Source organism: Cryptotermes secundus, unplaced genomic scaffold (genome assembly GCF_002891405.2).
Source record: "Cryptotermes secundus unplaced genomic scaffold, Csec_1.0 scaffold1951, whole genome shotgun sequence".
In the NCBI taxonomy this organism is placed as follows: Eukaryota; Metazoa; Arthropoda; class Insecta; order Blattodea; family Kalotermitidae; genus Cryptotermes; species Cryptotermes secundus.
The window spans coordinates 758,739-774,382 of record NW_019727443.1 but is presented as its reverse complement, the minus strand read 5'-3'; the positions used below and the strand labels follow the sequence as shown (position 1 = coordinate 774,382).

At 37.7% G+C, this 15,644-nt stretch overlaps 1 protein-coding gene across 1 annotated transcript; it reads right to left on the bottom strand.

Moving 5' to 3' along the window:
• Window positions 1-8,719: 8,719 nt before the first annotated feature.
• LOC111864881 lies at window positions 8,720-15,530 on the bottom strand. Its single transcript, XM_033751611.1, has 6 exons — window positions 15,514-15,530; window positions 14,949-15,039; window positions 13,610-13,753; window positions 12,848-12,928; window positions 12,157-12,228; window positions 8,720-10,723 (listed from the first exon to the last, which is right to left on the bottom strand). The coding sequence occupies exons 2-5, from the start codon at window positions 15,032-15,034 to the stop codon at window positions 12,216-12,218; spliced, it is 324 nt and encodes a 107-aa protein (XP_033607502.1). The 5' UTR covers window positions 15,035-15,039; window positions 15,514-15,530; the 3' UTR covers window positions 8,720-10,723; window positions 12,157-12,215.
• Between the last annotated feature and the right edge of the window lie 114 nt (window positions 15,531-15,644).

Here is a 15,644-nt window from a genome sequence, read left to right as displayed (position 1 = left end):
TGTGTTGGCCTCAGTGACGAGGCAGTGACTTACCTTCTGAAGGTTCCATGTTCATGTCCACAAGGAACGTTACTGCAATTTTTATGCGTCGAAGTGAAAGCATTTTTACTTACCTCCATAGACACAACCAACATGTATTCTTTCAACATGCCACTGAATTTTAACGTTTTGGTGTTTTGAAGTATTCAAGATAGGCTTTTATAAAAGGACAAGAATTTTCCAGAATTTACTCCTAATCCAATTATTTTTTTAATATTATTCATCCCACACATTTAAATTCTTAAATATGTTCAAATTATTTGTTAACTGCATTTACAATGTGACTCTTATGGCAGATGTTTCCTATGTTCTCATATACTTCATTTCATTTATACCCTGTACATATTCACATTCACATACACATTCATCAGCACTCAGTTGCGGTCATTCAATTTCATTCCTTCCAGACAGCACACTGTAAAGCAGAAATATGTATCAGCAAGGATGAAGGCTGAACCAGGTGCCTTAATTGTCATAGATGCATACAGTCTCAGGCAACCTACAGTTGGCCTGAAACTCCATTCAGGACATTAATGTTCTGCCATACTGATCTGCATTTTCCTGTGACAACGCAAGACTCATAGGCGGATCAATCTCTCCTGCATCAGAGGAGTCAACTGACCTGTATGGAACCTCACATACATCAGAATGTTTATATTTGCTTCAGTTTATATAATTTTTGGATACAATGAATCTAAGATATCTTGCAACAATATGAGTCATAAATTGTCAAACATTCTGACCCCTAACAGAATATTCAAGTACCACCTCAAGGATTATGTTACAGTTCAACGAAGTGATTTATATTGCTTTCACTATGCCGCAACCCACTTCAGCCAAGTTATGGCAGTCATACTTCCACACACTTGTATTACAGAATTCTACATCAATACAATGCCTGTACCGTCCACTATGGCTCGTCAGATTATTGAGGAATTAGCTGCCAAGAAATTTATAACTGTACCAATTAGAAAAATGACTTAACATCAACCCCCCAGCCCCCAAAGCTGCAGTAGTTCATATCCAACTCTTTTATTACAACCGTCACAACACAACTATATCAATGTCAGTGCCTAGTTTTGGCCCTGCTACATGTTTAGACTATTAATAGCCATCATCAGGCAAATACATGGCTAACATATATGCACCACTGAACTGCAGTATTAATAAAATTGGATACAATAATATTAATATATTAAAATACTTGACATAAAAATACAAGAAATTAGGTATATAAAAAAACAAAAGTTGTAGTATAAAACAAGAATAAAATTCTTTGAGTGATGCTTTACATCATCGAATCAGTCGTTGGATTTTGTTGTGTTCCCATGGACAAATTGGAGTATTTCATATTTTGTATGTATATAATTAATATTAATATTACTACATTTACATCACGAGTCTCCAGTAACACTGATATCCTGCACCTATTATTATTGCTAGTGGGGTGGGACTAAGTCCCTTGTAGTGCGGACACTTCTGGCCTATTGTACCAACACTATCCTGCACCTAACTCCTATGTCAAATCAAAACCAACTGTTATCTGCTCATGACTGCGTATTCCCTGTATGTGCAATTACAATGCATACTCTGTAAGCGAACAAGTCTTTGGCTAAGATCTGACATTCCCATGGCAGTAACCATGAAGGTTTGTCCTCTGGGATGTGACACCATGTAGTCTGGTAGAATGTTACAAAAATTTCTGATGAACATGAGGCCTCCATCGTCAGGGCCTCACATCTAAGAAGACAATAGTTTTTCAAGTTACCAGGTGTTTAGTAAAGCCCACTGTCAATTAATTAAGTGCCACGTGCTGAAACTGTATGCAGATATGAGAGCCACAGTTTACAGGATGAGTTTCAGGAAAGAGACATCATTGGCTGTACTTTATTCGATAAAAACTAGCAAAAGAGAGGTAAGGTGCAAGCATACAGAGTCCATCTTACACATCAACAAATTGTAACTTCTAATACTTCTGTAAGACATACATGAAAGTGATTTAGACCACCCAAAGTGGAAGCTGATATAATGCTTTAGACAGGTTTCATTAGGGAACTCCCATATCACACTCCATCAAAATGTGTGCTGCCTGTGAGAACTGCAACTTACAACAACAGGAATACAGACACAGTTCTGTCCAAAAGAAAATGCTAAATATGCATGAAAAATGAATGAAAAGCCCCAAATGGTATTCTGCCTTATAAACTCATGAATACAAGTGATCACATTCCATAAATGAACAATTATTGTTGCATTTTGATTATTACATTTAGAGCATTGATAAACTTAATTAGATATGGAAATGAGATCAACAGGGACTACCAAATATAAAAAAAGTCCTGTACATAATGCACTGATGCATGTAAACTTTGCTACATATATATTGCATCACATGTCTGCGGCATGCCCAGCGACACCTCATCTAGTCACAATTACATCACAACCAGCTATCACCATCTCTGCCATGCTTCCTACTAACATATAATGCTTCAAATGAAGGAAGGCAGAGATGAGACGATTAGAATTACTGTCATGTGCAGTTCTCTAAGCAAGTACACACAAGCTTCTCCTGTCTATGAACATCCTGTTATCAACTTCCCACACTTTCATCACAGTACTGGCTTCCTTCTCAGTGAACAGATTTTGAAGAAATGTTTTTCTTAAATTTGTTCACCAAAACTGAACAGAACTTAAATGTAGAAATAATACATCATGGGTGACATTTAAACTATACAATAAAAAAATTAAAAATTGTACCTAAGATATTTATTCTTCTTGAAGTACATGACCTATAAAGAGGAAANGATGAGACTTTAACTGAAACAAGGAGGTTCTGAGCAAAACTCATACTTTCTTTGTGCACAGACTTCTAGTCCTATACACCTACTGTTAATGCCATATTATTATTACTGCTCCTGCTGCTGTCGTCATCATCACAATTCGTGAAGAACATGTTACTTAAATACAGACTGATTACATTAACTTGTCAGATAGTCTCAGAGTTCCACACTACCTCCGTCATCATAATAAACATGACATGCAAGTATGTTTTATGATCTATCTCTGTACCATATTTCACATGTCTGCAGTGGTTCAGTAGTTAATGTCATCAAACTGGAACTGAAAGTTAAAAAACAATTTTTGCAAACTTTATCAACTGTCAGAATTACTGGGTTTTCGGCCTTGTCCATCACCCAGTATTCTGAATGTTATACACCACTGTCAGAACCCTTTAGAATCTATTTACCTGCTGCCCTAATGAACATCCACCTTATATACAGAATTAGATTAAAGGAAATGGAATGAAGTGACAGTCTACAATCTATTTACACTCCATTTTTAACACAGCCCACTAGCAATTCTGCCTTTCAAATAATGCACAGCACTGTGCCTAATGGGGCCATTTCATACTCAGCTGGTTCCTTCAATTGCAGTCGCAGGCAACGAAACTATAATTCAGTCAGAACCTCAGGCACAAACAGGGACATGTGATCCATGTCACGGCATTTCTACAGAGGGTGTTATTTACAAGTCCCAGTTTAAATAGGTGCCCTTTCAAGTGACAGTACTGTCTTCTGTCTCAGCTGGCTCTGTTTTAACTGTGGTACCTCCAAAGTTCACGGCCATTTGGTGGCATAGTTGAGCGAGGCACTATGCTACAAGCCAGAAGGTCATGGTTTCGATTCCTGATGAGGTCACTGGATTTTTCAATTGACCTAATCCTTGCAGCCGCACTCTGGCCCTGGGGTCAACTCAGCCTCTAACAGAAATGAGTACCAGGAATCTTCCTGGTGGTAGAGTGCGGCCAGCACGTAAGGCTGACAACCTCACTGTCACCTGCGAGCCGATTGTCTAGATAATGCGGGAACCTTGACATCTCCCAATTGTATGGGCCTTCACAGCCTGTTACAGGGATACCTTTACCTCCCAAGTTCTTTCTTTTATAAGGAAAAACAGAACTACTATGGTTTCATGATTATTTCCTTACACACAATGGTGACAAGTCTTATTCTGGTCTCCTAAGTTATGACACTGTGATGACTGGTAGATGGTTACCAGCGAACATACTGCCTCTGGCTTCAATAGACCAGCAGAAAACTTTGGTAACCATGCCATAAGCCAGAAGACTATGAATGAATTTTACATAAAAACTGATATCAGGCATAATGTTATATTGCAGCTTCCTGTTGCACTGCTTAGATCTGACTTTGCATTTTGCTTTGATGCCGTCTGTGTGCAACGTCAATTAACATTCTCTCACAGTTTTTTCTTTGTTGTCACTAAATGTTTCGGCCTAACCGATCTTCTTCAGGTGTACAGGTTGTTGTAACCAAGGAACCTGCAGCTTACTGTGATGCTTTTCTGTTCCTGTTATGTAGAGGCCTCAGATTGCATCTGGATATGTGGGTTAGTCATCTGTTGATTATTTATGTGTCCTTGAGCTGGCATGTTTGTTGTGCTGTGGTTGATCCTCCACACAACAAATTCCTGCCCCAGCAAGAACAGTCAAGACAGCCACAGCCAAACAAAACCATGAAGAAAACACCAGCAGCTCAAGGACATCTAAATAAAAAACAGACGACTAACCCACATAATCACATGCAGTCCGAAGCCTCTACATAACAGAAACAAAACAGCATTACAGTGAGCAGCAGATTCTGCAATCACAACAACCTGTACACCTGAAGATGGTCGATTAGGCCGAAACATGCAGTGGCAATAAAGAATAGCAAGTCAATATTACCCGATGTTGAACATCGAAGGCATCAAAGCAAGACACGAAGTTGGATGATATCATGCACATGTGTTATCCTCCTACATGCAAACATAGTAAAGCAACAGAAGCAGTTTGTTGGACAAATAAGTATCAGTCTGACATGGTCACACACATCAAACTGACATTTCTTCCTGTAATACTGTACTAGTATCTTCCTGTCATGTTTCGGTCTTGACATGCAGAGATTTTCACTTCAGTCTTGACATGAACTGATTTTCACTTGTCTTGACATGCGCAGATTTTCACTTCAGTCTTGACATGCGCAGATTTTCACTTCAGAAATGATAAAAACTCCGTCCTAAGTGCAAACAATATATATTTATATGTCTTTGATCTTGTTCTTTCTACACTACATGTTTCGGCCTCTATCGGCCATCATCAGGTTTAACGTCGCTGCCACACTGAACCCAGTCTAAAACTTAACATTTAAAAACACAATGTCACATTCTTCGTATTATCAACATCTACATCGTTGATATGTGTCTGGTATGTAGATTATGTTTCACACGTCGCACCCGATATTCTTGTAGTAGCACTCTAAAAATCTTTAGTTATGATGTTTTTAAAACCTTTTAAAATTTTCTACAAATTTTAAATTTAAAATTCTTAGGGTTACTCGCCCTATGTCTACGTGCTGGAGCGGCTAGTTCTTGTTTTAGGTGTTATTTAATGTAGTCTTCTTGTGTGAGTGCCGCTGCTTGTCTGTACTACGTGTGCAACAGGATGCTTAAATATAATATTGTTTCACTTCAGTCTTGACATGCCCAGATTTTCACTTCAGTCTTGACATGAACTGATTTTCACTTGTCTTGACATGAACAGATTTTCACTTCAGTCCTGACATGCACTGATTTTCACTTCAGTCCTGACATGCACTGATTTTCACTTCAGTCCTGACATGCACAGATTTTCACTTCAGTCCTGACATGCACTGATTTTCACTTCAGTCTTGACATGAACTGATTTTCACTTGTCTTGACATGCGCAGATTTTCACTTCAGTCTTGACATGCCCAGATTTTCACTTCAGTCTTGACATGCGCAGATTTTCACTTCAGTCCTGATATGCAGAGATTCTGGTGGCATAGCTGCAAGAGAAAAGGCTGTCTGAAAGAGCCATGCATGGAAGATAGGGGAGCATTATGGATGTCAGAGAAATGTTTTAATTTGATCGCTATGACTGTACAGCAACAACTCCTTCCTCTTATGGCAGACAAGTCACTTGAGGTCTCGTGCTGGTGAGTCACAGGCCTGAAACAATTACATGAATAGCATTAAAAAAAGAGATTCTGATTTGCATGTGAATCTGTATGTATGATTTCAAACGTGACGCACTTTTAATTTCAACAGAATGTAAAACTTCTATGTGGCTTGTAACAACACAAAAAATTTATGGTTACATAACATTCCTGCATGATAATACTTGGCACCCCAAGAAACATGTTTACTGGTATTATCATGTTCAGTTTTTGCCTCAAGATTGAAAAATACAATTCACTGGTAAATATGTGAGACTTTGGACAAATTTGTCAAACCAGATCAAGTATTTGCTGGTATACATACTGGCCTAAAGAAAAGGTACTAATAATACCCACACACTAAGTAAATTTTGTTTAAACATATTTCCATATTAGAACACTGTAAATATATATATAAAAGTAAAGACTTCAGCTCCTTAAAAATGGGAAATTAATTTCCATTTCCTTACAAATGAAAGCCATGCAATACTGCATTACTTATATATAAAAAAAAATCATGGAAGAACTCATGCTTATTTTCCATTTCCAAATTCCTGTCCAACCAAAATTCCCAGTCAGTAATTATATAATTCTGTACTCTACATTTCAGTTACTACAGACAGAACACCATGATATCCATAGCCACATTTCTATTTTCACTGTTTCACAAACTTTGATGTCAGTACAGCTTTTATAAAATGCAATTATCTAGATTAGATTATTAGCAGGGACAAAATATTGGTTCTAGAGGAACTGGAAACAAAATGGAACAAGAATATTCAAGCACAATAACAAATGCCAAGAGCAATCAGCTCATAAAATGAAAATGCTGATCTTCCCCAGAACTCGAGTTATGTATCAGTTCCATCATTACAAAAACAGTGTTAACATTCTGCTCAACAATAAATAAAATATGGCTACAAACCACTCAAAAGACTGTGCACAGCATGGAGAATTGATGGGCGTCAACACAAACTTTCATACTGCAAAATTATTTGCAAGAAAGTAATTCAAAAAGTGAAGCTTCATTACTTACAGTTCACTATGACCAAGCTCATACTTACCAATAAAGAAAACTGTTTAACACAAAATTTGTATCTACTTTTAAACTCTCCTACAACACCAAATACAAACTAATCTATACTGTGAAGTGCTGTTTCGTAAGTACCTGTAATAATATTAATCTTTTCTTCTAACAAATAACGAATCATATAAAGATGCATAACATTTCTAAGGAGTCCTTCCCTCTCTCTCCAATATGATCCCATAATGGCATACTTCAAATTATCAATTTCTAACACGAATATTAAGAGATCATTATTTTGCACCTAAAATCAGCATCTATAACTTTGTCATCAAATGACACATCTGTTTCATCCCACAGCATACTAACTGTGAGTTTGTTAATTTTTTCGGTTACAGTGACGGGCTTACGTTTACTACCACCTCAAGGGGCTGAAGCACCGACACGTTCAACTATACCCCAACTGCAGCGGCACCTCTAATAAGTCTATATGATTCAAATTTATATAATCACGAAGATGTACAATGAAAAATATTTGTCAAGTATACGCGTCTCCTGCTTACTGAACAAATTTATATCAAAACAAATCATCACAGCATACACAGCAAGCTTTTACATTACAAACATGTAATGCCACACTACCTCAACGTAGGTAAATGTTACTAATTAATTAAAATCCTGTAACCTTAATTGAATTTAATATAACCAAACTCCTTCCACCCCCCCTCCCAACTAACACACGTGTCTACCGAATCGAAAGTAATTCTAACATAGGTTGCCATACATAGCACTTACCTCACTTACCAGCTTACCAGTACGTCGCACTTTTGCTGTTTGAAGCGAACTGTGTTGTCATTGGCCCAAATTCTGCAACGCTTACAGCGATTATGATAGTTCGAGATGATCACGTGGTTTGGCAATTGGTCTTTCGTGACATCTGTCGTCGGGATTATGACACTATCTGCAGATGGAGGCAGGTTTTGAACTGCTTTTATATATTGCTAAGATACATTAGATCTCAGCTGACTAGCCTGGATAGCTACGCTGTTTTCAAGCTCGTTGTCATGTGCAGCAATGGCCAGGCTAGGTTATTCTTCAGGAATATATATGCTTGTTCCACAGTCATTAATCTAGCCACTTCAAGTCCCTGTCAGAACCTAAATTCTATGATAATTAGACTGTTCTTGGGCTGGATAAATTTTGGCTTGCTTGCTGTGGGTGAGGGATGGGAGTAATGGGCTATTTAAGCCTGGAAACATGGGAAAATTAGGCTTTTCTCTGGCCTTAGCTAGGGCTCCTGCTAGTCTGGCTTAGCTATCCTAGGCAAGGCTCAAGGTGGCTGAATGCCCTGGCTGTCCAGTTCAGACTGAACATCTCACACTAATGCTAGCTAGACTAGGCTCAGGCTACATGACTGAGGGGGGTATCTTTCTAGGTTAAGGACTATGGAAAACTTGGATAGGCTGTACTGGTAAAGAAAAGAAAAAGAAAGCTAAATCTATCCCATTAACAGGCTGTGTAGGCCCGTAGTGTTGTAAGTCTTCAAGGCTTCAGCATTTTATAGAGAAGAATCAGTAACCATCCGTATGATATCTCTACACTCTTAAGTTATGGGCATATTTGGTATCAGAAGAAACTTATATTCAATATGAAAATAAAATTTATTTCCTGAAAAATCCTACTCTTGAAGCAGCTGTATATTCATATTTCACAAAACTGCAGAAAACATAAGATAGTTTCTTTCCTGGATTTCATCCTTGTGAACAAAGCAATAACCATTTGTGTTACAACATGAAACAGGTTGAGATGTACAAACTTATAAGATTCTTCAGCAGTTTCACAGTAACATTCCTTCTCTAACAAACATCACTACTCAAAGACGCAGATATGGTTCAGTGTCAGTCAGTATCCACATCTGTTCTTACTCATGCATTCCAGAACAAAGAGGAAGATATGCCACTTTCTGATGTGATAAGAGCTTCAGAGAGTTTACAAATTAAACAAAGAATTACAAATCTTACAAATTCTTGTGAGAGGTCTCGTTCGACTACAGTAATGCAGCCAAGGAATTACAAATAGTTTACCTCAACCCAGTACAAAAGGCTAAATCTCTTTTCCCATGTTAATTTGAGTTGTGCCACTTTTCTGGCACATCTCAGCGAATCTCTGATGTAACTAGAGCTGTTTATACACAACCACACAATTCATTAATGGTTCACTAAGAAGTTTTTCCATGATTGTTTGTGTCATACCACTTTTTTGATTATGTCTGAGTACACTACTGATTTAAATAGAGCTGTTTCCACACAGCCACATGAGTGATCAGTGGTTTGTTAACATATTTGCTAAGAAACTTATGAATGGTTCCACAGGTGTAAATTTGGTACTAAAAATTAAATTACAAAATCTTGATTTATATGTTTTCATTTATACTGAAGATGAATCTATCATATTAATTACTAGATTAAACAATAATTACTTGTCATGTATGGAGAATGGGATCTGCCAGTTACATGAATCTGCTGTTTTACTTTCACTTTCACTTTATTTTAAATTCCATACATCCTTTCAGGTCACGCATGCCATAGGATATAGAACATGTCAAAATACAAAATTTATACATAGAATATTCAGTATGATGAAATTTATCCAGATATATGATTATTGTTGTCACAATCATAAATTAATAGAAAAGACCTATTCATAATATAGAAGTTTAATGAAATTATCTCAATCACATAATGAAAAATATTTAATTTAACAGTCCAAATATAATACATTTCATCAGGAATTAAAAAATTAGAATATATAATAAAAATTCAGTATATATAATCAATCATTTCCATGGCAAGAACCTTAAAATTTGAAAACTATTAATTAACATATTCCTCTACAGGATAAAAGGAAATGAACTGTAAGTAAACCATTCACGAGAAAAGTTCTTGCAGAAACCCAATTTATAATCAAAATATCACGTTCTTCCTTTAATTCTTGCATGGACTATTCCCATACAATACCGCAGATGGACAAGTGAAAGATTTTGAATTCACAAGATCACAAATTCAAGTAGCCTTTACTAAAATGCTATCTGCATGATAGAGGGTGTTGCTAGTTGAACCTGGGAAAACTATCACATAACGGTAGTGCGTGAAAATAGACTTGTATTTTTTTAATGACTTTATAATTTTCTTAGAAATTTCTGCCAGCTGAATGAAAATCCTGGATGCGTGGACACCAGATAAACAGCAATTTACTGTACTTGTAAATTGGTAACTCCAACTCAGATGGCATACCTGCTTCTTTCTATGGATCTACAGTAATATTTTCATTCTCATACACATTCACAATGTACACACCCCTTTTATTGTCATACATCACGGAGAGCAGAAATCAGCACACAGTTTTGGCATCTTAAGAAGAACAGTTCTTTACGGTTTCTCATAACAAATTGGCACAGGCAAGATGGTACAGCCGTAAAATAATGTCCTATCTTGAAATTAAGATCTCTGTGTCACAGATGGATGATCTTCATGACAATGCGGGATCCATGAATCTTCTAAACGCTGTTATCTCCTGCTATCTGGCATTAGTCTTCTCTTGATGAGGTTCCAAATAAATTGGAGTGACATTCGATGGTTTGAATTTTCTGAAATAAATAATATTCCCTGTATTAGCAAATCACGTGTAAATAATAAAAATAACTGTCATGCTTGTTCATAACTTCACTGTTATAACCCCTGAACATAAAATATCAGAGTCAGAAACAAGCATCGATGTAGTCCTAAAAGTAAAGTGCTTTGGCACCCTGGCACACAGCTCCAAATTGAAATAAACGGACAGGAATCCTGATTCGAGGCAGTTCTCCTCATTTGCATAATGCTAACTCTGCTCTTTTAATTGCAGAAACCTTTAAAACACTGATCATGAAAACTGCGTCTTTAAAAGAGGCTGAGAATTTTATCTCAGGGGTAGAGATCAAAAGTGAAGTAATGTAAAAGGGCTTTTACATTCAAAGTCTGTAAAACCTTTAATAAAAATACTTTTGAAATGATCCTTTCAAGAATTTTCATGACTACAGCATTGTAATCTGTGAGGAATGACTGAAAGGAGTGTAGATTTTAATAATAAGTATTGAAGTTTGACAACACTGTCCATAATAGAAGTGTTAGGGCAGTGCCCCATCACCCAAACAGCAACAGGGCACCATCCTGAACATCCCTGCTTTAACTGCAAACCTAAAAACATGGTATAGTGAATACTGCAGTCTTGTGGTGTGTGATGGCATGTAGCTTGTTACATACCAATATGACAGATGAACCTGCTGCCTGTCATCATCAACTGCCCAAAAAACAGAGGCACTAAAGTTCGTTTAAAGAGACGGTAAACAGTGTCCAGGTCATCTCTGACCATACCTCCATACCTTATGAAGGAAATGAGATCTCCAGTAACATGACTCAGGTTCCAACTGTGTGCAGAAAAAAGAAACCAGTTAACTTCTGATGATAACGTAACAATCTGCACTGGGATCTGACGATGATGGACCCTCAAAAGGACTGAACGTTTCACTGAGACTCATATGAGCACTACAGTATTCATATTTGTGTTTCTAGAAGTCTTACTTACGAATACTCTGAGTCTGGCACTCCAATGACAAGCATTTCGCTGTCCTTCATGTGCAGTCTCCACATACTCTTGTTGCAAATACCTAATTTCAATAACTTGAATGTACTACAAATATACATACACGTATAACAGGGCACTATAAACGGGAGGATAAGTAAGCACTGTGAGGTGCTGCTCTCTAGAGGCACGTTATGACCATTATTCATCAGAGGAGGTAGGGTGAAGAGGAGGAGGTTGGAGGAAGTAGGGGAAAGAAGGGGTATGAAGAAGTGGCATGAGGAAGAGCATGATGTGGCAGAAGTCAGGAGGAGAATGGGAAGGCAGGAGGTGAAAGAGGAGGAAATATGGGGTGGAGGAGGTAGGGTGACAAGCAGGAAGAGGAGGACGTGTTTCGAGGCAGAAGGCAGAGAGGAGGGTTAGCTCTCTACCAACAGCACAGCAGGTCTGAACCATTACCTTGGCTACTTGCAGCCACGTTACAAAGTCTTTTGGTTCTTCCATTTTGATGAACATTATTATGATTTCACCCTGAAACAAAGAAGAAAATATACAGACGCATATATATATAACTTATATCTTACTAAATATCCAATTGGCCTTAAAACAATGAACATGTTGTAATGAGAAACAGACGTATGCATTTGTATGGTTTGAGGTTTTCATGGCAATGAAGAGCTATACTGTGATATCTGTGTTAGAACATATTGTAATCTGGAAGGCTGGTCACAGTGTTTCGGCGATACATGCTACTTCCATCCTCAGGATTCAATATTCAAGATGAACTGTCTTCCTCAAAATCATTGGCAACCACCAACGTCACAAGACAACACAGTGTCATAACACAGACATCACCATGTGAGCAAGTGAATTTGATAACTGGTGAAAATATCAGTCTGGGAAATGGTATTTGAACGATTTTTAAAATAAACAAAACACCATAATGATTAAATATTCATTCATTCACCAGTAATCTGTCAGAGGACAGGTCTCTTCAAGGTCTCTTCCAAAACAGTTCCTCCACTTAATGCGATCTAGAGCTTTCACCTTCAAATAAAATGATTAAATATATTAGAGAAAAATATGATGTAGTGAATATTGTGTGTGAAGGTAAACTTCACCTTTTTGTCTGGTATGAAGTTCTCCTTACATGTGATTTGCTGTGTTCCAAAACCAAGGACCTCTCTTGATCATGTCCACAATTAACTCCTCATAATTGTTCTTGTTTATGCTGTAAACACATAAAATAAATATTAAATATTTATCACAAGAAAATCAAAAGAAAATTCATTTCACTAGAATTTTAATTCTACTGCAAACTGATTTAACTTCTCAAAATTAGTATATCTTTGATTGTGCATCATTATCATGCTCAACATGATTTACACACAAAAATACGTTTTTGCTTTTGTGAAATCTTGTATTAAATTGTGTAACCTATGAAGGATTATCACTAGGAACACTATACTGGAGACCTTACTGATCACACAGGACATTTCTTCTATAAGCTTATTTGTATTGCACCCAAAAAAGATATTTTACAGAGAATCTAGAAAAAATAAAGACTGGTACAAAGAATAACCAACAACGATATCATAGTCATGTTAATATGGCTGATCGTAGACAACTAAAAGAACATGTGAGTGGCACGATGACAATACAGAGTTTCACAAAAATCCATCAGTTGGTTCACACACACATTATCGTGAGGATGGCACACACGGATGATAAACACGGTAGTCCCATAATCTTGTCTGTTTCCACTGAAAAGCCGCTTCCTCCTTGTAATTTTTTCTTAAAATGGCAATTACTGTGAGAACTTTTTTCCCTAAAGAATGTACTACCATTGGACAGGCTACCCTCCACAGTGCGACCTATCTTAAAAAACTGATATGCTGTTATCTGTGCTAACCTGAAAGCCTCCTTTGCATTAAGCACACGTCCATCATCATCTATGTAGTTGAGTTTAACATCTGGTCTGTAGCCCTCCTTCTCCTCTTTGAAGTCTGAGGTCGGACCACTGTAGCGCTCCCAATGCCCAAACTTTTCATCATCTCTGAAAAAGATAAAGCAATGCTGTATATTAAATTTCTTAATTAGTCTTGCTTGCTTACTTCGTCCTGTCTTGACCATTGTGTACGCCTCCCTAATACTCGAGTGGGTCAATCCCGAGAGACGAGATGAGACTTGCAGTCCAGTTATAGAGGAGATGACAAAGTATTCAAAGCTCAGATATTCTTTACCTTTCAAACTCTCCTACTCTACTCCATAATCAAAGCAAGTGGCCGATCTTTGTGCCCAGGACAACTCTCTTCCCTAAGGCCTGCTGCAGAGAAGACTTGACAGCTACTGGATGACTTAATAGGAATAAAGTGGGCACCATAAATCTGGACATGCTGATACACTGTACTCCCTCCAGCTTCTGTGCAATAAGATGCTAACAGAAGGTACACACCAAAGCACTAAGAACATCTGCCCCTACAGCTCAGATCTTACAGAAGGAAGAGCTGAGTTACACACTAACAGGCAGCTCTCTAGATGCCAGACGATTACTTGTCTGCTCGTGAGTGCAGTGCAGTGACAAAGCCCCCTTTATGACCATTCTCTCTATATATCTTCTATTCTGAATCCGTGATTCTCACATCCTCTCACCAGACAATGCAACAAATAATCTGACGACAATGGTAACACTAGCAGGGATGTGGCTCCATGAAAATGACAGTTCCTTGCAGGCCAAGTCACTCTGACTTTATTGCCGTGACATTTCAAGACAATATAAACCTGTATTTAAATTTTCGGTTTTGAGAAGAAGAAATTATATATATTTTTCTTCCATCTATACCATGTGTTGGATCCGAACTAAACTTAATACGGTCCATCCTATGTACCAGGCAGTGGTTCAAAATATGACCAACAGAAATAACATTAGGAGAAGTACCACACCATGCCCACCCTCCAGTTCAGTGAGGCAAACAGATAAACCAACTACAATACAATTTCCCCATGAAATGTAAAGCAAATAAGCTTAGACTGACATAGTGACAAGAAAAACATAGAACGAATAAATGGTAAATCCTATCTGGAGTTCATATTTTTGTGTCTGCATGCACGCCACTGCTGTAGTAGTCACTCATTCTTTCCCACTAGCACACACGTGTGTCTCATCCTCAATTGCATAGTTCTGAGCTTCGAGATGGGCAAGATGTGAAGCTGACAGCTTATTCACATCCTTGTGCTCCAGATAAACTTACTGCCTGAGGGCCTCTGCAATTCCTATGCCTACATCAGGTTCCACGTCCAAGGTTGGTACTTCAGCGGTCAGCACTTCGACTGGCATCCCATCTGTTTAAATCAGGAAACGAATAACTCAAACAAGCAAGGAATATTAAATTATGACTACTCATGCCACTCTGAAACGTATACAGATAATTACTGCATTAATATAAAACAAGCAAATCCCTATTTGAGGTTTCTTTATGTGACTGAAGAATATCTTACATATATATGAAGATAATTTGACAGGTTATTCCTGTGGTATCGCTGAATCCAAAGAGAATCTTATTCCATATGAGATAGCGGAGTGAAAGTAGGCATAGCAAACAGTTTTCTTTACTTCCTGAGACACGTAGGGTTTAATAGGTGTGAGTGCATAACAAGCTGCACTTTGCATGTGTAATTTCCAAGACAGTGTACTGTCTATAAGTAATCTAAGGAATTTTGTATAATGTGCTTTAAAAATTGTTTTGTTCTCACAGCTTACATCCAGGTTAATTCGTGGAACCAGGCGAAGAATTACAACGGCAAAAATCCTCATACCTCTCCTACCATTCCACTCCTCCTGACATCAAACGACAGTGACGCCCCTATCGGACAGACGTATAAGGATGGGGGCACAACAAGGAAACTGGCAACTGCAACGCAACTGAAATTTCCGAGAAAAATCGCAG

Bases quoted from the DNA above. Each gene is read 5' to 3' on its own strand.
- LOC111864881 (XM_033751611.1), bottom strand. From the start codon at position 15,034: ATGCCAGTCGAAGTGCTGACCGCTGAAGTACCAACCTTGGACGTGGAA. The intron at 13,754-14,948 runs GTAAGTTTATCT...TATCTTTTTCAG, and splicing joins ATTGCAGAGGCCCTCAGGCA to AGATGATGAAAAGTTTGGGC. The intron at 12,929-13,609 runs GTTAGCACAGAT...ATGTGTTTACAG, and splicing joins AATGCAAAGGAGGCTTTCAG to CATAAACAAGAACAATTATG.